At 38.4% G+C, this 21518-nt stretch overlaps 1 protein-coding gene across 4 annotated transcripts in view; it reads right to left on the reverse strand.

Moving 5' to 3' along the window:
• LOC132341545 (transducin-like enhancer protein 4) overlaps positions 1 to 21518 on the reverse strand; it is a 97706-nt gene that overhangs the window by 57163 nt on the left and 19025 nt on the right. For 3 of the 4 annotated variants that reach the window (XM_059873191.1, XM_059873192.1, XM_059873190.1), the window contains exons 5-6: positions 9541 to 9603; positions 1495 to 1569 (exon numbers count right to left, since the gene is read on the reverse strand). In XM_059873191.1, coding sequence (XP_059729174.1) covers positions 1495 to 1569; positions 9541 to 9603 — 138 coding nt within the window. The remainder of the gene's footprint in view (positions 1 to 1494; positions 1570 to 9540; positions 9604 to 21518) is intronic. The other variant, XM_059873193.1, reaches the window with a different exon arrangement.

The following is a 21518-nucleotide window of genomic DNA, read 5'->3' on the forward strand; positions in this document are numbered from 1 at the left end:
ACATATAAAAGCTTTAACAAAAGAAGCCAACCTTTAGCTACTTACTTTATGCAAAGAATGTTAATAAAAGGCAATATTTTTGGTTAGGTAATGAAAACTAATTGGGAAATTATTCATTTCCCACTCTCCCCACTGGAGCATAATAGACATACAACAAATGTTATTCATGATTCTACACGATGCGCTCTGATTCACCCCCTTCCTTCTAACGGGCACTTCAGAGGAAATAAGGGTTACTCTTTTCCATTTATAATTTCTAATTGACTACCAGTGCTTTCTTGTGGTCAGAGGTATACAAAATAGAGCTAGAAATAGCCTATTAAAAAGAAGCTGCAATCAGACCACTGCTCTAAACTACTGTCAGCAATGATCAGAAAGTCCTGATTTCCTTGTTAAAAGACAGAGGCATAATTGAAGCCATATCTTCACTTCAGATTGATTATTCGGCGACCCTTATCCACATCTTCATTCAGCAATTTGAATTTTAATGAAAGTAAATGGAATAATTAGCATTTCAAAGTGTGTTTGATACACTGAATAAAAAAAGAAAAATACTTTTATGTTTAATCTATACACAAAAGAAAAAGCATTTGGGAGGATGCAGAAGATACGAAGTACAGTTGTAGTGTCTTCATTAGAATAAAACAACTGCTTGCTTCAGCTGCATAATTATACAAGAGAATAATGTGTTATTAAGCTATGACTTCTCACCTTTATTTTATGTAGTGTGAACAGCCAGAGTTTTCATCGTTATGTCTCTTTTCCAGCTATAAAATATAAACACTGTAGCTGCCCACACCTATAAAGTCTCTGTACTGGGCTAATACCACTGTCGCAAAGGTTTTACAAGAGGGGCTCCATGCACCTGTAAGCACAGTGGAGATGGGTTTTTCTCCTGCTGATCTTGGTTGTATGTTTGGGTATTTTGGTTTTGGCAGGTGTGTTTTGGTTGGTTGGTTCGTGCGGGTGCATTTTTGGTTTTTTTAAAATAACAGCTATTTTTTAATATAAAAATAAAAAGTGTGCTTAATACTCAGAGTCTTGAACCAACACACAGAAAAAGATGTGGGCAGCATGGATGGGGAAAAAAGTGTATCATATCAAGGGTACCTGTTACCATGGCTGCAGAAGCAGACTGGCAGGTAGTATGCAAAGGAAACAATGTTACTTAAATAGAACAAAAAAAAAAAAAAAAAAAAAAAAAAAAAAAAAAAACAAAAACAAAACAAAACAAAAAAAACCAGGAGAAAACAAATACTGAGCCTGCTTTGGGGAATTGATACAACATAGACATTAATTACCCCATTAGTCTTCTTGGCACAGTGCGAGCAAAAGTCTTCAGGTAGTAACCAGCTATTATGAAGGTCAAGTTACTGAACTTCACCACTGCCCACAACTTTTGCCCACCTGATGGAAATGAGTTCATGCAAGAAAGAAAGAAAAAGAAAAGCTATTTACAAACACTATCAGAGCTAAAATGGAAAGAGCACATACCCCAATGATTGCGTTCAGTTCTGCCATGGTCACTTGTTTGGCACGCTCCACAGCCTGCACCACTTGTTGCTGGTGCTATAAACGAAGATCAGAAACAGAATAAAATTATTTGTTTTTTAAATTATTAAGCACAGATTCTTACTTGTATTGTCTTTATCTGCTTTTCTAAGACATGTAGGATCTGAAGTAACCACTCTCTAACAGACAGTCACATTGAGTGTTGATAAGCAAAAATATATAGGCAATGGGAGGATTTTTATCTTTTTGCCATCACATGCAGAGAATTACACCTTTGCTTCCTAAAGAGCTCTTTCACATCCTGGCTAAATGGGAAACCGTCTTCCTTTTGTTCATCATCACAGTATGCTTTTGAATTTAAATGCCATCTTCAAATGTAAGCCTCTTTGCTTACAGTCATGGAAACTTTATGAATAAACCCCACCCGTTTTCTGAAAAGAAAGGTGTATCTTTTCAACAAGCACATGGCAACCACATCACTGAAGAATATACAGATTCTCCTCCTAGGTACATTTCAAAGCAGCCCAACCATAAGAAAAAGATTTAAAATGACATTCACAAACCTGTCAAACATGTGATAGAGAACTAATTATTTCAATCCCAAACATGTAAATTTTAATAGCTTTAAAAAGTCCATCACAAACACATGGTCTAATTAACGACACAGTTTACAAGCTCCAGTGGTTGCATCAGTTTGAGTGATACTGTACTCCTGCACTAAATTCAAAATTGCTGTACGTTGAAAGCTGACTGGTATTTATTTGAAAACATCAACTACAAACAAAATAACGTTCTCATCCTGCAACCAGATCCATGGCTGTTCAGACCTCCACCAGTGGCAAATTAATCTTCACAGGCAGCCTCACAGAATCAGCATGACACAGAACAAATAGGTGCAAGGAGGGGTCACAGAGAACTGCGAGTTAGTTGTGTGATCTGCAGTGAGAGTGAGACATCGCTGATTTACAGCCACAGGCCGAACAAAAAAAGGAGGGAGGTCCTGACAATCTGGAGAGGGTGCAGAAACTGTAACAGTGAAACATCAGCTTTGCATCAAAACCAACATCCAGATGTTTACTGGCACAAAGTTTAAGGGAAAGGTTGGGAGGGTCCCTCCAAAGATTCAAGTTTGCCCCCCCATAGCTGTGTATATGAACAGAATGGAGCCAAGACCATTTTGTACAGCAACTCCTCCTGTGCATCCTCAGCAGAAGCAAGCAGTTGCATAAAATAAAACGAGGACCCAAACCCTCAAGACCACCACCAATGCAAGAGTTAGGTGAAGAGCACTGGGACCCCAGAGGGAGCACCCTAAGCCCCACTGCAGGAAGGGCTTAAAAGAGAGAGGCTGTAAAAAAGGATTTCACAATTCTCAGTGCAACACACAAACAAAAATGGCATTTTCACTTACAAGCCCTCTTGCATAAAAGTTCTCAGGGCAAGGAAAAACAAACCTAACCCCCCCCCCCCCCCCCATAACTGTATGTCCTGGTTTTGGCCTCTAAAGAGCTATTTATGCGCAGCAGCAATGAGGTTTGGGTCTGTCTGGGCTGTTCTATACCACCGCATCTCATTGCTTCAGGGCAAAAATAAGGGATTCTTGGGCTTCCAGAAGAAATGGCTTCTGGTCCAGGAAAGCATGGCAGCTGGAAGGTCTGTCTTTCATTGATTTTTGGTCCTGGGCTTGGTAAGCAATTTTGCTTTTACATCAGCCTCTCTCTGTACATTTTTGTTATTAGCATTGTTGCTGTTACTGTCTGTTTCCTTATCTCACGGCTGTTTCCCGTAATTTGCTTTAATCTCAACCCATAATCTCTGACTTTTTTCTCCCATGGAGGAAGGTGGTGTGGGAAGTGGCTACATGGTTTTCTTCTTAGTGGGAACACTAAACTGGGGAGTGCCATTCCTAACCAACGGCACTAAGAAATTCTGATCCCAGCTAAGAAAAACAGATAAATGCAAGTAATGAAGGTCATAATTTACAAACACTCCTGGAAGGAAGAAAAAGTTTTGAAGTCTGTTTGTTTTAAAGTGAATGAAGGAAATCACTGGAGACCACTTAGAATACTGCTACTTTTTAGGTGTAAACAGAGTCACAGAAGTTCTGTTCAGAGTTTTGTAAAGCTACACTGCCAGTATAAACCAAAACTGCCCAATCTGTCTTATAAGAAGACAATGTAAAGACTAAAAAGCAGGCTGAACATCAGCAAACAATGTTCTTAGTATTCAAGAAAATGAATTTAAAAATTAAAAATCCAGCGTACCCCTGCCACAGATACCAGAAAAAAAGGAAATTTTGATATACAAGCACCAAGTTCCTGCATTATCAGTTCCAGGTCATCATGTGTTAAAGACAGGTACAGCTTTCATTGATTATATAGCTGCAAGTCTGGTAACCCACAACTTTCAATGTCAACAGGGTGATTACAAAAATTACACCACTATTTTCTGGTAGAAGTAATTCACACCACGGAATTTTTCATTAATTCATTGAAAAAAAAAAAAAAAACAAAAGAACAAAGAAATTTTAAAAATATTTACTTTTTAAAATAAAATAATTTACTGAGAAGTTTATAGCCATCTTCTCTTCCCTACTACAGGCAATGCTCTTTGCACTGAGGTAAAGAAAGCTCTTGTATATATGAGTGTTCTATTCCAACATCAATTTACTTTTATTCTGCTCCCAGGAGAAGAAAAAACGTCTAAGGGATCTACAAAAGCTGGCCTAAACCTACCAAAATTATTGTAGAACTTACTTCAATTTGCATCCAGGATTCAGAAAATAAGTCAACTCCACAAAAGTCAGAATATCTTCTGTTCCCTTACAGCAAACACATAGCTTTCAGAAGAATTTGGGAAAAATGTTATTTCATTCTTAGGTCAGAGGAAGAAAAGGTGAAGGGATGGACTACCAAAACCCCACTTTCACATTTCTGCCAGAGCAGTCACACAATCCATCTTTCATTGATTCTAACAGATTTGGGATCAAGACCTCACAGAGAGGAGAAAACCCAAGGGCCTAGTAACACTGAACCTAAATTAGGTACAGTAGAGACTATTAAAACTCTCCTATTGGTAGCTGCTTTAGCATTGATTTAATCTTCAGTGGCTTTGTATGCAAAAGACTCAAAATAGATCAAAATAGATGGTCTGTAATTAGCCCTTCCATCACTTCCAGCTCGTTGCAGCAACAGAGAAGGCACTTCCTCAGCTCCCAAAAACATCCAGGGTTGAGTGACCCTGGCACTACTTCAAGTTACAGACAAAAACCCCACACCGGAGTGAAAAAGGTGCAGGAAAGCCCATGCAGGGTTTTGAAGAGCGGTCTGCTCAGAGTCTTTCTGAAACTGGGGTAGGATGGGGCTTCATGTTACCAGCCATGGCTCTAGAAACAGGGATCTCTACACCTAAAGAAGGAGCCCAGCTGGGTCCAGGGACTGACTCACTGCCCCAAAACCAAGGTTTTGGAGGGGGCAGGGAGCCCAGGGGCCCGCTGAGGAGGATGGCAGCTGGCTGGCCCAGCCTGAATTGGTAGCCAAGGATGGATGGTCCCAATCCCTACCACATGTGCCTGAACACCCTCCTGAGCCAGCACACTAGCAACAAGCAGCACTATGTTAAAACCAAGCAGTACACATCTGCCTGTCCATCAAGTGATCACACAGCGATTTACAGCCAAGCAAAAACAGCAACAACAAAAAGAGTTACTTTTCCTCCAACCAAATATAGACATAGGGTTACAACTTTCACACACATTTAATGCTAGCTTTTGTCTGTGCACACAACCAAATGACAGATCTGGGGTTTTTTCAGTTGTGGGAAAACAGTATTTTGCAATGCATTTGGCATGCCAGAGCAATGAGCTCAATACCCTGCCCCACGTGTCATGCAGACTAGTACTGTTTCTCCTTTCCAACTTACTCTCTTGTTTCTTCTCCCCTTTTTACGTTCTATAGTGAGCAGTGTGCCTGTACTGGCCTCGTTTTGGAAAAGCAATTCTTTTAAGTCTCACAGTGTGTAGCAACAACTACAGAGACCACAAGAAGAATCTAGGCTTTTTCACCATCACATCGTCTCACCACACACTTGTCACCCAGCCCTGGCTTATGCACAGGCACTGCAACATGCTGGAAAATTCCCAGGCTTTTTATACCATGTAAGAGCTCTCCACAACTCCCAATGACAGGGGGAGCTGTGCTGACAGCAAGGGAGTGGCCAAAATTCCCCCAGGCGCGGACACAATTATACTGGTGCTAAAAGCCCCTAATTACAGCCTGTCTTCAGGATCAACACCAACATCCAAAGAAAAACCCACTGAAAAATTTGCTTGGAAGAAGCAAGCAGCCTCTGCTGATCCTTACTTGTATTATTTTGTTGTTATATGATATGTTTAGAGGTAGTACAGGTCTTGCTTAAGAACTGCAGCACTGCCCTTCTTGGTAGCCCTATCTAGAGACAGCATAACGAGACAAAGCCATACCAAAAACACTAGTGAGAATTGGAAAGCAAATACACATTTACCATGGAGTACAGCACACACTGTAAAAGCTACAAGGGACAACTTGGGTCACTGCATAACTCAGACAAGATATAATAACTACTTCAGAAAAATGTGAGAGCGTTATTAGCAGTACATGCATAAATTGCCAATGAGATGCATTCCTTGGCAGAAGGATTACAGATCTCTCATAGTTTCCTTGCATTTACTGCTTAGCTCTAGTCTGGGGCAAGTCTGAGATGGAGGCAAACAATTCTGTCTTCTCAACTTCACATCTCAGACTAAAAGCTATTTCCTCTCGATCAGTATGTAAGAACTCCTGCTCTGCTTCTACATAATGGATCTCACACTCCTCATTCAAATGTACTGGACTTTAGAAACACCTCTAGGGGAAGTATGTACAAAGAAGAGCAAGCATATTATGGTCCACATCAACCTCTTATAAGAAAAACCATCAACTGATATCAAAAAGTTTGAAAAGAGTAGACTCCAAGCAGAATTTCCTTTTGATGTTTACATGTTTGCATGCTAGTGCTTTACATTTTATTACACTAGAAGGTATATCTGACCACCGTAATGTGCACAGGGAACTGAAGATGCCTGGTAAAAAACAATCCATCTAGCTTGTTATTAGCTAGTTCACAGGTAGTTGGAAAGAAAAGTGAACCTCCCAAAAAAGTTTATTACAGCCTTCTTCAGCCTTCCAAAATGCTTACACTGAGGCATGTAAGTTGACAGGGACCAGTACTGGCTTCTCAAGCAGCTTTTGCAAGAAGTGCCGAGCTCCAAGTTGCCACAACTACAGCATTTTCTGTACATCAGCCAGCTTGCATGTGTTTCATGAATATAAACACAGACAGTATTTAGTGAAAAGAAGGTGACTGTGATATGTTTCTCCAGACACACTGAAGAAATGCCACCATCCAACACTGGAGGTCATTCAGCACTTTGCCCACAGTAACAGCCAAAGGTTGCAACCAGCCACACGTACCACCTTGAGCAGACAGGAACTAGCCCTAACTCGAAAGCCACAGGGTTGTGAAAGTGTCATACTCACTTAAAACTGGCAAATTCAGTTGAGAACTGTCAATTAGCAGAGGCACTGTCTATGGCTATAGACATAGAATTAATTGCACTGTACTGGCTAGGTCATTCAAGCATGGGAACACTGAACTATCTACCAACTGCAGCAGATAAAACTAAATTAACTGAATGACCACAACCTACACCCATGAAGGCACTCCTTTCATTTTATGCAATAGCAACTACTTTGAGCACACTGGTATCTCACCGAATCACACAGAGGTGGAAAATGACTGTTGCAGAACAGGAAGCCCAAAACCACAGCAGAAATTGAACACACATTGCCCCTGAGGTCCATTTCACATTTTTGACCACAGAATCACTCTTTCCTACAAAAATGGGAAGTTTGTATTTCTTGGTGCTGTTTTTTACAGTCTGCCTAATCTGGAATAAATGTAAAAACAAGGTACCAGTTGACTGTGTGTTTAGGCAGGTTAGAAACTTTGTTTTAAATACATGCTTAGATGATGCACAGCATAATAAAACTGACTGAGGCCTGGAGAATTTACTGAATACTTTACTGGACTGCCCCCAGAAACAAAGCAGACAGTAGGACACAGTAGGGTGATGTATTATAAATGCATCATTTTCACAAGATCTCTGGTGATTTTGCCCACAATTTCTTACTTCTAAGTGAGTTATCACAAGCCATTGATTCCTTACAAAGTTAACAAGCAATAAGACAAGTTAACCTGGCGCTATTATGAGGCAATAATGTTGCCATCAGTGCATGCAACCACTGTATTTTGTTCATTTTTCCCTCAGGCACAATATAAAGAAGCCTGATCACATTTTTCAGCCACTATTCCACAATTAGACTGCATGTAAAATGCATAAACAGCAAAAGCATACTGCAATTCAATTCTCTATTAATCTGGATGATGAAATAAAGAGACTTCCATTAAGACATTAACTTTTTAAAGACACAAATCAGAGAGAAACCAAGACTATTAGTATACTCAAACCTGAAGCTCAGTTCCCTTTTGACACATCAGTGTATGCCAACATGTACTGATTTAAATATGTATTCTCACTTCAAGAGGTCAAAAAATCATCAAGATTTTCCTTAAAAAAAAAGTCACTGGCAGTTGCACTGTCAAGACACATGAAAAGCTTCCTTCCCTGCTGTCTATACATGGTATGCTATCTCTGAACAGCAAATAAAACCGTGTAACTGCACCCTAAAGAGACTCTGAAGCAGTCAAAGTACAAAGCAGCTACTTGTTTTAGATCTGTGAAGGACTTGAATTCTGGTCCTCCAGCAATGGAGCAAGAACATTGCACGTTGTTTAGTTTCCACAAATCCATCTTAATAAGCAGAGGGTACAGTGGCACTCACAAACACTGTCAGGTTCTAGTTCTGATGGCATAATTCTTGTTTCAAATACACAAAGATACACACAGGTGTGGCATTCACAAAGCTCATTAGCTGAACAGCAGCGTGGAGCACACAGCCTCTCACTCGCAGCCAGCTGAGCAGCTCGCTTGAAAAGCACTGGCATTTTATGTAACAACTGAAAAGCCAGGAGGAAGTCACATTGTGTTCTCAGGTATGACGTTTTACAGATGCAATACATAAAAATACACCTTCCAATTCTGTCTGTGCAACTACATATTGTATTGAAATGAAACCATGTGCTAAACTGATGCACACTAACCTGCACCAACACATCCCAGTGTCCAGTCCCTTTCCTTCAGAGGGGTGGACAAGGGAGGCCATTGTGCACCAAAGGTTTCCTTCCATGAACCACACTTCCTATTTACTTCACACACACCAGTTGCTCAGAAGCTTCCTCATTAGCTCCCATCTACTCCCATAAATCCCAGCGCCTTTTAAGTTTTCTACAATGCACTCACAATAATACTAGCAAATCATAATTTGGAGAAAATTAATGGTTAGAGAAATTAGCTCACAGTGAGTTTAAATTTACTGTTTATATTCCCCAAATATACAAAAACATAAAAGGATTTAAGGTAGGAAGTAATCAGGGATACAGAGAGAAAAAAGCCAACATAAAAACTGTGTTTCTATGCCTGCTGTGTTGAACATCACTATTCATGTACCAAAACAGAAGTTTCTGCCGAACTTTAATGTTCACTGTCAACGATGGAGCACAAATTATGCCTTTCTAGCATTTTTGCAACCTGTCTTTGATTTCAGACCCACAAAATCATAACTGCAAGAGAAACTACATTGTACATTGAAGAAAAATATTTAAACTAAAATTCAGCTTTGACATTACAATACATTCCATTTAATAAAGATATTTAAATGATATTACAATAGGCTTGAAGATAATGATGATAAAGTGATAACAGCACAACAGAAAGTCTTCTGCAAGCGCCAAGAGATCCATAAGGAAACAGTCTCAACACAAAGTCCCACTTTTGTAATAGATACAATGATGCAATCGTTTGGATCAGAATCAGCACAAATGACTACCTACCTCTTGGGACAGGAAGGGAATGACTTGTGCACATATAGCATTCAGCCTCTTGACAATTTCTGCCTGCAAGTCACAAGAAAAAAGAAGTTCAATTACATAAATTCTCAAATGTGACTGCCACCCATGAACCCTAAAGAGATATTTATTCTATTTCAACTCTGGCCATTCTCTGGCCAAGAGATATTCTCAAAATAACAAAAGTGTTTGCACGTGGATCCAAATGTACTTAGGAAGCTAGTAATTTCTGGCTAAAATATTTTCCTTAAAAACCACTATTTCTAACTGATACAAAGAGTAGTTAATTTTGATTACACAGTCACAGGAATTTAAAGAACAGAATCTTCAGGAGATGTAACAAAAAAGATAAACAAAATTCTGTGTATCAAACTGAACTCTCCCTTATGACGCAAAAGGAAGGATCACTTCAAATAAGAGCAATGCCATTGTAAGCAGAGGGAACAAATACACCATTTATTTGCAACAGTGCATATCATGAGAACATTAGCATTGCAATATACAATCTTACTGATAATCATTCTACCTTATATTTCAGAAAGGAATACTGCAGTCTTGTAATACACTTCTGCTGTTATCTATTCTCCTGGTTAGTAGTAGTTACTTTCATGTGGCAACTGTAACCACAAATTAATAATACACGATGTTTTATTTTCATGTCAGAGATCAATTCTCTATATTTAATCTGAAAATCTCAATAGAGATAGAGGAGATCTGTTTAAATAATACAAGAATTACAGCTCCAGAAGCAGAATATTCAAAGCCACACGGACTTTCCTACCATAAATCGTAATTTTCTTATACTAAATTCTAACCAGGATCAGTTCCTCATTTTACAGTCAGAGAGAATGCTTTTCCTCTTGCAAAGTCACGAATCATGGGATGAAGACATACTAACATGCAATTTAGCATTCCTTCTTCTAAAAGCAAACCTTCCAGCCTTTTTGCTGTGCTGTCTTTTAAGTAGCAAACACTTGGAAAAGAATCTGTAGATCAGAAAGGCTCACAAGTAGCAGTAAAAAGTCAGAAGCTCATATAAAATAAATCTGGGTTCAAGGAATATTACAGTTAGAGAGCTATGTAACCAGCAGACATGGCTTGCAAGAGGTAAGAGCACATGTGAAACTAACTCTGCCCCCTTGTGCATACTGTGTGATACACACGACTTACTACATGCTGCTTAGGAATACACTTCTCCCTTTCTCTGAAACCCACCTAGATTCCCATATACTATTTATATAGCTATTTCTATGTTAAACTGTCTTTGTATCTCCTCACTGGTCTTCACTGTTTATGCAAGTCCTCATATCATTAAATTTATGCATTTTAATGACTTTTTTTTGTATTTGTTTACCACATCTTTTCTATTTATTCAGCAGCATAGGTACCTTATACAATACATCCTGTTCAGAAAAAATCTAAATTATCCACAAATTTCAAATACATCTATAATATCAGATTTCCCACAAGGCAAAACTTAAATATTCCTTTAAACAGACAGCGTTCACTACACTAGTTGACAAGGAAATTTATTAACTACTTGTTACACAGAGCAGCACAGGGAGTCACAAGTTGTGTGCACCTAAGCTTCAGCCAGAAAGGCTACACAATCCAACACAGCATTACTTGAATAACCGTATTTGATTAAGGAAATGTAGACTGTAATATAAGGCACAGCTGTAAAGTACCTGTTCTTAGTGGTTTAAGCACTATTAGTCTAGTTATTTCCAAATTTTGGGTTCCAGCCACACTGCTTTTTCTTTTTTTTTTTGAGAAATCTCCTGAGTACCCTAAAGCCAGTGAGAAAACTACACATTCTATTCTTCAAGGCTTTTCCATATGAGCAGAAAATTCCCCAGTGCCCATGTCTTGGCATAAGCTGAAGTCACTCTGACCTGCCATTTAACATACACATGTGCCTCCGCAAAAAAAAAAAAAAAAAAAAAAAAAAAAAAAAAAAAAAAAAAAAAAGCACCTAATCATGCTTTCTTCTGCTGCAAAACAACTCCTCCCCATCTTTAAAATGCCTGTCACAACCTTGCCCTGCACAGCACCCCAGGGGTAGCCTTTGGAAAACCCCTTTTCTACCACAGCTACATCAGCTAGATACCTTTACTGCACTGCCAAGGAACTGAGAACAAAACCAGCTCCAGCCATGCAGGAGCTCAGCATCTAATTTTAAAAAGCTTGTAGATTCATAGATTTTAAGGCCAGAAGGGACTGTTACAATTGTCTTATTTGACCTCCTGGGTAACACAGGCTGTAAAACTTCACTGGCTTCCCCATCAAACCCGTAAATTACTGTTCAGCTAGAATATAGCTTAGTCAACAAAAATAATTTTATTCAATTCACTTTGAGGCATTTCTTCTCAAGTAAGGTGCTCAAGCATAGATACTTCAAGTTATTTCAGTTATGATGTTTTTCTTTTGATCACTTCTCTCCCCTCTCCTCAGCAGAACTATGTCTCCCTTTTACTGCTCTTCTGGCCAATGTGGCTGAAATATATTTGCTCAGTATTTATATAAAAATTCACCTCTGGCAGATTCCAAACCTGAAATATGTTCAACTAAAAAGAGTTTTCTAAAAGCTGTAAGTAACTGAAAACAGGTGGCCGAATATTCACAGTTACACAACAGCAATAAATCTCTTGATATCAATCCCACTGCAGTGCAGAATGAGTCCTTTCATGCTGTATGCAGGGAAGTGAGCTGATGGAGACAGCACGCAGCTCAGCCTATGGAGAAGAAAAATAGCTAAAACAGCTTCAGGTGATGTCAAAACATGCCTCAGCAGCATTTCTCTGCTAGGCCAATCACAACAAAGCCAAAAAGCCCTTGCTATGTTCAAGTGTTTGCATTTTTTCCTTATTAAAACAGTCTTCACTTACCCTAACAAAAAGCATCCCCAGTTGCATGGTTATGCATACAGTTATCATCCCCCAAACTCAGGCAGCAAGGAAACAGCCCAGCTGAGCAGCAGCAGACTGCAGAGACACAGCATGACTGAGACACAGACTGCCTACCTTTGGAGACCACATGCAGTCGGAAAGCATAAAGGAAAACACTGTCTACATGCACAAATGATAGGAAGGTACACGTTCTGTACCAAGAAAAATCTCACACCAGACATTTTCACACGGTAAATATGAAGCACACTCTGTCTCAATACTTCAACTGTTTCGTCAATTAACTGCAGGAGATAATGCCACAGCAACAGGCTTGACTGGCTGCCACAAAACATAAACGGGAAAGGACTTAGCTGCCAGAAGCTAGTTGGGTGGGTTTCTTGAGATGCTGCCCTGAAGCTTGAAGGTGCAGGTACTGATGGCATAGATTAGCATCTCAGTAGACCTACTCCTAGTACCCCTGGAGGAAGTCTGGAAACTCGTTCTTTCTTGCCTAAGGTACAAACTCCAGCACAAGGTAAAGAACAAATTCATGTTCCTACTCACGCACATTTTTACAACCCTACATTTGAACAGTTCAGGATTTATTTTTTCTGTTAGGTGTCAGGTCAGTGGGTTTTTCATGATCAGTCTAACTGCCAGGGAAGGAGAAAGTATGATTTCATAAAACCAGGCATCCAATTCCTCACACAGAAAGTCAAAGTTGCCTCGTTAACATGGCTGCTTCCACAGTCATCTAATTTTACCTCTTTTGTCCCACAGGACCAGGCTTTAGAGAGGCTTCATTTATTTACAGGCCCTTCCACTGGGCTGCAGTTATCAGCCAGCAGTGCTGTGGACACACACACTTCTAATGGCCTATGTTTTGAAACCAAGTCCAATCTGATGGCGCAGTGCCCAAACTCCTTTTCCAGCACAGCCATTAAAGGATGTAGGTTATTGCTGTTGTCACCATTGATATTTGTCATTGTAATGTAATTAGGGCCCTAAAATGATGCATTACAGCCCTTGGCACAGCTTCTATTAAAATCTTTTCTTCTGCTCACTGAACTGCGACCTGCTTTCTGATGAATAACAGACAGACAGCTTTAGGGTGAGGAACAGATTCATCAAAGTAGTATTTTCCAGCTCTGGAAATAAAATAAATAAATAAATGAGTACAAGGGCAACCTAAAAAGAAAAACACAAGGTGGGGGTGAGGGGGAAGGAAAGCAAACAGCATACTTGAATTTCATCTGTCCACTTGAAATTCTGATTGCATCTAATGAATCTTTCTTAGGACAATATATTCCCAGCCTGTGAATCACATGGTTAATCAGGGCTCTAATCTGCTATCCATCAGCCTATGCCAGCACTGTAAATTCCAATTACATTTATAGGTTATGTGGGTCATGCATTCCCAAACAACTATATTCATGGATATCCCATGTAAACTGGCACATTTTCTGAAATGCTGTTGTTAGTGTTACTGAATGTTATAATACCATTCAAAGCTTTATGAAAGCTCCTGATAAACAACTGCTAAATTATTGCCTGTGGATACAGCGTGACGCTCTGAAATAGCATTAATGGCCCAATAAAAGGGTGACTGTTCATGCCAAAATATAAAAAAGATAGCTTTTGCTGCCACAGTTTGTCAAATCTGTTAACAAACACCGACACTTCTATTACTCCTTTCCTTGAACACAATAGATGCTTGGTTTTGCATAAAAACACACCAGCATGGAACCAGAAAAGATGAAGGAAAGGCAGAAAGGAAAGGCTTGTGCTCAAATCTCCTTTTTGCTTATGTAATGCATGCTTGCATTGTTGGCATCCTTTGGGAAACACCTACAAGACACTGTTTTAAAAATTTTGATCTCTTTTCATTGACACTTACATGACATCATTTTAAAAAGAGAAGGATTAAATATTTATTAACTACAATGTTAACTCTTTTCTTTTTTTCTGCATGTGAAGAAATGACAATAAAATCACTGAATCTGATCCCACTAAAGTTATGAAGACCCATATCAGTTAACAGTCCAGGGATGCAGGGATTGTTGCAGGTATTCAACACCACAGCAAAAGCTTAAGTTTCTGATTCAGAAAGTGAAATCTTTTTGACCTGACAGTTAATTGGTACTTATTTCCTAAATACACCCAAAAACCTGACACCTTAAGTTCACAAGTGCCTATAAAGCGTTCTGAAAAATGTTCAAAGTCTGCAGATGAGACTATACCTTAGGCCACTTGAGGTGACCTAGTAAAGCTGGTCCTTGGAGCACAACCATGGCTCCACAGCTATCAGCTGCAGGAAAAGAGGAGCATTTGATGGACCATTAGAATCCTAAATCCCTTTCAGGACGGCAACATAGTGGTTTAAATCAATTTACACTTGCCACACACAGCTAAAACAGGGCATAAGCACTCAGTTAAATATGTTCACATGCCTTAATTAGCATTTTAGCATATGTCCCAATTCTTAGCACTGATGGAGATTAAAAAAGAAGCAAGAGTCATATAAACTCCAGATATTAAAGTTTTTAGAAATGTTCTAATAGATAGCGAGTGCAGAATAAATTCATTGCTCAAAAATATCTATTTGCATTCCCTTTTTCCTGAGGAAAAAACAACCCAAAAATGATTCTGTGGAAGAAAGAAAATTGGGATTTTATTTATAGCACATAAACTTTGGTAAAATATTTCTACTATATTTCACAAAGTTCCATGGTTATTACAATTATAAAAAATTGCTGGTAAAGAATTACCACTGGAGGCTCTAGGTTTGTCAGTGGAATGGAAACAAAACCACTATATATATGTATTGTTGAAATAAACCAGAATAATAAAACATTATTGGGAAACCCATTTCAGCAGCCAGTAGGATGAAGAATATATGCAATTACGCTTTCAGAAAAATAATCTGCAACAACTGTTATTTCAGGTTTAATTTGTTCTACACAATGCAGCCTTTGCCAAAAAGATCAATCTAGTTTATTAAGTGCTTACCAAGAACACATGCACACACCCTAAACAAGCATTTCACAAATTAGTGAGAACAAAAAAACGTTATTACACTGTATGAAACATATCATGATTCTGAATAAAGCAAGCAAAAAAGCTAATCTTAGTATTTCACAGAAAATTAACTCTTCATTCATAAAGAAGAATGTGTTTTGTTTTAATCACAGACTTTTGTCTGGAAATGCTTACTCCAGTTCTACAGAACTGGAGGAAATACTACAAGCCTTGAATATGAAATTTCTCTTCAGCCCTAAAGAAATGGTGTTTGGAAACCAAGACACAAAGAGCCTACCCTTGTAGTCAAAGCAAGTGGAGGGAAAAGACCTCCTTTCCTTCTGTGGTAAGAAGGACACTAAATAAAAAAGATCTTTCTCAGCAAGGCAAATGATGATGTTTAGGAGAAACAATTTTAGCAATGCACGTATAAGTAACCACCACCACCAGACAGCCAAATAACCACAAATAACTTGTGGTTACAAGTACCATTCTCTACCTCAGTGTCCTACCAACTTTTTTTACACACATCCCAGCAAAGCTTATAAAGTGATGTAACTTTCCCCTTGCAAGTTAATTTAGTGTTTTGTAAGTTAATTTATTTGCCTATTTTGCAAAAAAAAAATACTACAAACCGCAGCATAAGCAATAAACTGGAGTGGAAGACTTCTCAAAATCAATTTTCTAATGTACATACTGCTCTGTGGGCTGCTGAAGTGAATTGATAAGACACAGCTTTTATTTAATGTCTCAAGAATCGCATGGAGCTGAACTGAGCATGAAAGGATACATCCTGAATCATTCATGATTAAGACAATAAAAAGCAAGTCAAGTAGGGTGACATATAAACATGCATCAAGCCTGTCACCTGATGAAGTTGATAGTATTTTGTTAAAATCAAGTTACATCAGCAAGTAGAGAAACAGAAGTGCACAGCCTGGAGATTACCAAAGTTCTTCAGTTTCTCAGGCAGCCATGAAGCTGCATCCTGCCCTGATAAATGTACCTGCAGAGCATGCAAAAAAGGGCTGCAAGTGGAACTTGAAATGACAAAGACTGGCTTCAATTTCCCTTCCTCAAAGGCAGCAGGAAACACTTGCTGAAAAATCAGACAGAAATGAGTAAAAGGACACTGCCACAGGAAATGCTCTTTCTGTCAGTAGAGCTTTGAAGTCTTCTTTAAGGTACTATGCCTTCACCTACAAGCAATCCTCAGCATTTCACAGCAATACTTTTTTTGTGAAACATGTCTTCATTACATAGGGATGAAAATTTTCCATCACTCTCTAGCAATTTTTAAACTGTGACTTCACAGTTAAATAAAATACAGGAAAAAAAATGTTTTAAACTTATAGACCTATGGCACCACACTAAGGCAGTTTCAGCTCAAAGTTCAGTATTTTGCATCTGTTCCCTAGCTGCAATTAGTTCAGGATTTCCCATTTTAATCATTCCTATAACTGCTGAAAGACAATAGCACATGCACAATCTTACTACTCAGTTTCTGCCCTCATATTCTCTGCCAAAGTCTGACCACAATTCTGCACCTGCTGGAAATGGCACAAGCCAGTCTGAGCCTCTCCTTGCAGCAATATGCATATATTGGTTTTAGACTCCAGTTTTAATTTAGTTAGGGGAAGAAAAGTCTCCCATGTATTTATTTACATCACAAGTGTTTTTACACTTTGTTTCACAGGGTAGACAGGAAAACTAGTCAGAAAGGAATACTGCAGATCAGTAGTTTTAATGCTATATCATAAAAAATTAAACAAAGACAAGAAAAGATTGAGAGAGCAAAAACCTGTTCTCTGTAGGTCTTTGTTTAACTTGAGGTGGGCTTAACTGCTCTGAAAAAAATATTAAGCGGGTAAGATTTCATGGAAAAGGTGAAAATATGTAGCATTTTAATCTAAAAGAAACCATGCTTTTAAAATGTACATATTTTGTGCTCACAAAAGAGGGTTCTGATTTAAAAAAAATGTTACCATAAACACTGCAGTAATTTTCCCACTACAAATGGAACCATCAACATCCACTTCTGACCCTTGCCAGAAATTCATTTTCGTCTGCAAATATATAAAAAGGAAGACTCAGAAGTAGCTATAGGTACCTGTTATCTTGCCTCCACTCTCTATATTATGGCTACACGGCTTACTCTGGAGCAGCAGTCTTCAAATGGTAATCACTTAGAAAATAACATGCTACCAGAGTTGAGAACTGCAAAGATTGTGACAGATTTCTAGTCACACCTAAAAAACTTTTCTAGTCACACCTAAAAAACTTATACTTTACAGTCCTGATATGTGCAGAAAGCCCTGCAACCAGTGGCAACATACGAGAGTCTACAAAGAAAGTAAATTAAGTTTCTCCAGCAAGTATTGTGTTCTTACAGGTTTTAATGAACTACATAAAACCAATCAATAAACTGATAAAAGTGGCAATCAGAAGTCACCCATAAAAGCAAGAAATACAATGTGACTGCTGAACTCAAGTTTTTTTTCTTCCAAACTCATCTGGAAGCCAGGAAACGGTCCTTCTGCATCAGGAACAAGACTACTATCTCTCTTCCACCTTTGGTTTCCTCTGCCTGCCTCAGTCCTTCAGGTTAGGAAAGGTGGAGTGCACAATTTGTCTGATTCATTGATAGTCACACTCGATTGTGTTTGCTTCCAGAAAACAAAATATTAAGAATAAACACTGATCTATTTGGTGGACTTCTTAATTCTGTTTATAAGACTTCTCAGAGTGCTTGGAAACTTAGCTGTGTATTACCTTCAATTACTCATTTCTTCTTCCTACCCAGCAATTTCTCAATACATCACACACAGCAGTCAATTAGCTCAAAAAATGAAAAGACAGAAGGTTTTTCTTTAAAGGAAACAACATTTTAACTCATAGCCATTACCATGAAAATGAGTAATACTCAGATGCAATTTCTTCAGATTAACACAACAGGATTTAGTATTTGAAACAATAGACAAAAATATTGCCCCTTTTAAGCCAATACATAACAGCACAATTTTAACATCCCTGAAAGAGATGAAAAATCAGTGCAGTGGATTCTGTGGCAATGGTATTTTCAAATTTCGATTTTGAATCTTTATGAAGACAGAAACTCAAATAAGGTATTACTCTCTCACACTTTAAACCAACTAAAGTATGATACCTGCTAATAATTCTTTCTGAAGATAAAGAAATGATTCATACTCTAACAAATTCCAGTTGCTGGAATAGAGTGTTTGTCTGAGAAGCAGAATACATTAAAGACACCTATCTCCCTTTCTGACCTAAGGAGTTTTTGTTTGTTAAACAACATACTACAAGTGAAAGTTTACTAAAATACTATGAATATATATGTGGGACACATTTCCTTTCACTCCAAATTTAAATGCAAGTTTCAGCTTCAGGCACTGGCTCATGATTTCCTCATACTTGAGATGGCAATGCCACAAACCTACAGAAGCACCAGCTAAAAACTTCCAGTACCCTGTAGGTCACAGCAGCTTGTCAGTAGGAGCTTACACGGCCAGTGAGGAACCCAACTCCCTTTCTCTGGGGCCTTATGTCACCCTAAGGGTACAAGGGATGGATGGTGCCATGGAGTTGGGAAGCTGAGCAGAATAGCCAACAAGTAAAGACTGGACCTTCCATACTTGACACATCTCAGTATCATCTCACACTCAGATGATACTGATTCCTATTTGCATTTTTTAAGTAAAACACTTGCTGCAGCAACCAGCTCAACAGGAAGGGACTCCTGATGCAGCAGAATACTGCTTTCTAAGAGGAACAACAACAAAAAAATACTGTATTTCCAAATTCTATCAAGAAGAAAATATTGATATGAATTGTCATGGCTCATAATTTCAATCATTGTTCATCATAACTACCTCTGCTGAAAATAACTATTCCAATTTCAGCATTTCTTCAGTTAGGATTTCTTGCTATTTTTCCTCCTAAGTGAAGGACAATAAAAGAACAAGTCTTTTAGACCTTTAACATGTGAATACCTAACAAGTGGTAGTTTCACTAGAGAAATACCTCTAAAATAATCAGGTAGTTTACAATTCTCTTTTCAGCCTTCCTAAGAAGACATATTTGCAAAGCAAATGCTAAGACATTTGTAAGACATGCATGCTTAATATGTTCCCAAAAATTCCCTCGTCCAAGACAGCTGGATACACTAAGTACGTCTTGATGTTCAATTCATTTGAATGGCATTTCACTAGTAAAACTCCTACCAGAAAAGACAGAATCTGAGTCAAGCAACACCTAATGGCATTTATCTTTAAATTACATCAGCATTATTGAAGTTTTCACACACTCTTCATCCAAAAGGGATTTCAACATAACTTTTTGTAGAAAAGCAAAGTTTAAGGCAATGCCATAAAAAGCAGAACAGGAGGAATAGAGCAAGAAGAACTATCTGTTTAGGAAATTCAGATTTCATGAAACATTTTCCAGTGTGTAACTTCTGTAGGATCACCCTTTGTGAAGAGCTACTATGAACTGCATTAATTCCAGACAAATACTCAAGACACACCACATGTTAAACGTGCTTTTCATGATACTACACCTATAAACTCTAATAAGAGCACCTAGAACATGGTAAACACATGAAATATAGGGGGTAAATAATTCTCTAAACAGATTAACCACATGATTAAAGCAGTTCTCCTTAAACATGTTCATATTAATAGAGGCATTAGTCAGAAGACTATTCCTTCACAAAGTTGTACCAGTTTCACACTGATGATCCTGTACTATAAATATGTTTCTGGGCCAGAAACATTGATTACACACTCACCAATTATGATACACTAGGCAGAGAAGATGCCTTAATCCATAGAAGCAGCCCTTAATCCAGTTACTCCTTCTTGCACCATCCTTCTATTGAGAAGATGTTTGCAGGCATGTGATAAACTAAGCAATGAATTTACCCACACTGAAGCAGAGCCCACATCCAAATGAAACAATTACATTTTTTCAAACATACACACCATCCCAGGCCCACCTTACCACAGGGCTGACCCAAATGCAGAATCACCCCTCACATTACCACTGCCATCTTCTGCCCTCAAAGTGCACAGAAGACTTCAGTCCTAGACACACAAAATCTCCAAGGTGAGACTTTTTCTGAGCATTCCTTTGAGTCAGAAAACATAAGCACAGTTAAGGGAGTAGACCATGCAGCAGCTGCTCATTTTATTAGAGATACCAGTAGTTCTCTGGGTGAGGTAAGGCACCCTGTTTCACTTCCTCCACTACACTGCCACCAAGTCACACTGGTATCAATCATATCCTAACCTTTTCACCTCTCAGGTTAGTATCATGATTGGTTTAGCCTGAAGTTTCAACTAGCCTTTAGAGCCACCTGTTAGATATCTGGTAAATCAAATCACCAATATCCAACTTTACAGTGAATTCGAAACAATAAATAAATATAAACTAGTGCAAATTAGTGGCAGACATACCAAGTCAGTACTGGTCAAACGAAGAAATTAAATACTGTGGTCAAAACTGTGAAGAAAAACCCACACTCAAAAAACAATGTATGTTTTTTTCAGTCATAGCAGACAGAATGAGAGACAGCAAAACCCCATTTGCATGCCCTGCCTGTTGTGGATTTAATGGATTTCTGGCTTTTTGACATGGAATAATTCTATGGTTTACCAAAATGCAGTCTCTGGGCTTGTTAATTTCATATTTAGCTTGCTAGGTCTGTAATCTTGCCACTCTTTTAATCAAAAAGGTTTCAGGCAAGCATTTACATGAAAAATACTCATTCAAATCCTAACACTTTACCCACAAAAATACACAGAGGTTGGATACATTCTGGTTTATGAAAATTTGTTTTGCACAAACTATGATAATTACTCCTTTTTGTAATAGCAGCTTCCCATGACAATTAGAGTCTTAGCTGGGCTATTCTGTTTGCATTTGAAATTTGCCAGAAATACAAGAAAGGAAACTTAAAATCACTGAACTACCTACCAACGGTTTGCAAACCTGCTTGTGTAAAATCATTATCTGTTTTTCACAAAAGAAGCAGAAAAT

The sequence above is a fragment of the Haemorhous mexicanus genome, chromosome Z (assembly GCF_027477595.1).
Source record: "Haemorhous mexicanus isolate bHaeMex1 chromosome Z, bHaeMex1.pri, whole genome shotgun sequence".
NCBI classification, from domain to species: domain Eukaryota; kingdom Metazoa; phylum Chordata; class Aves; order Passeriformes; family Fringillidae; genus Haemorhous; species Haemorhous mexicanus.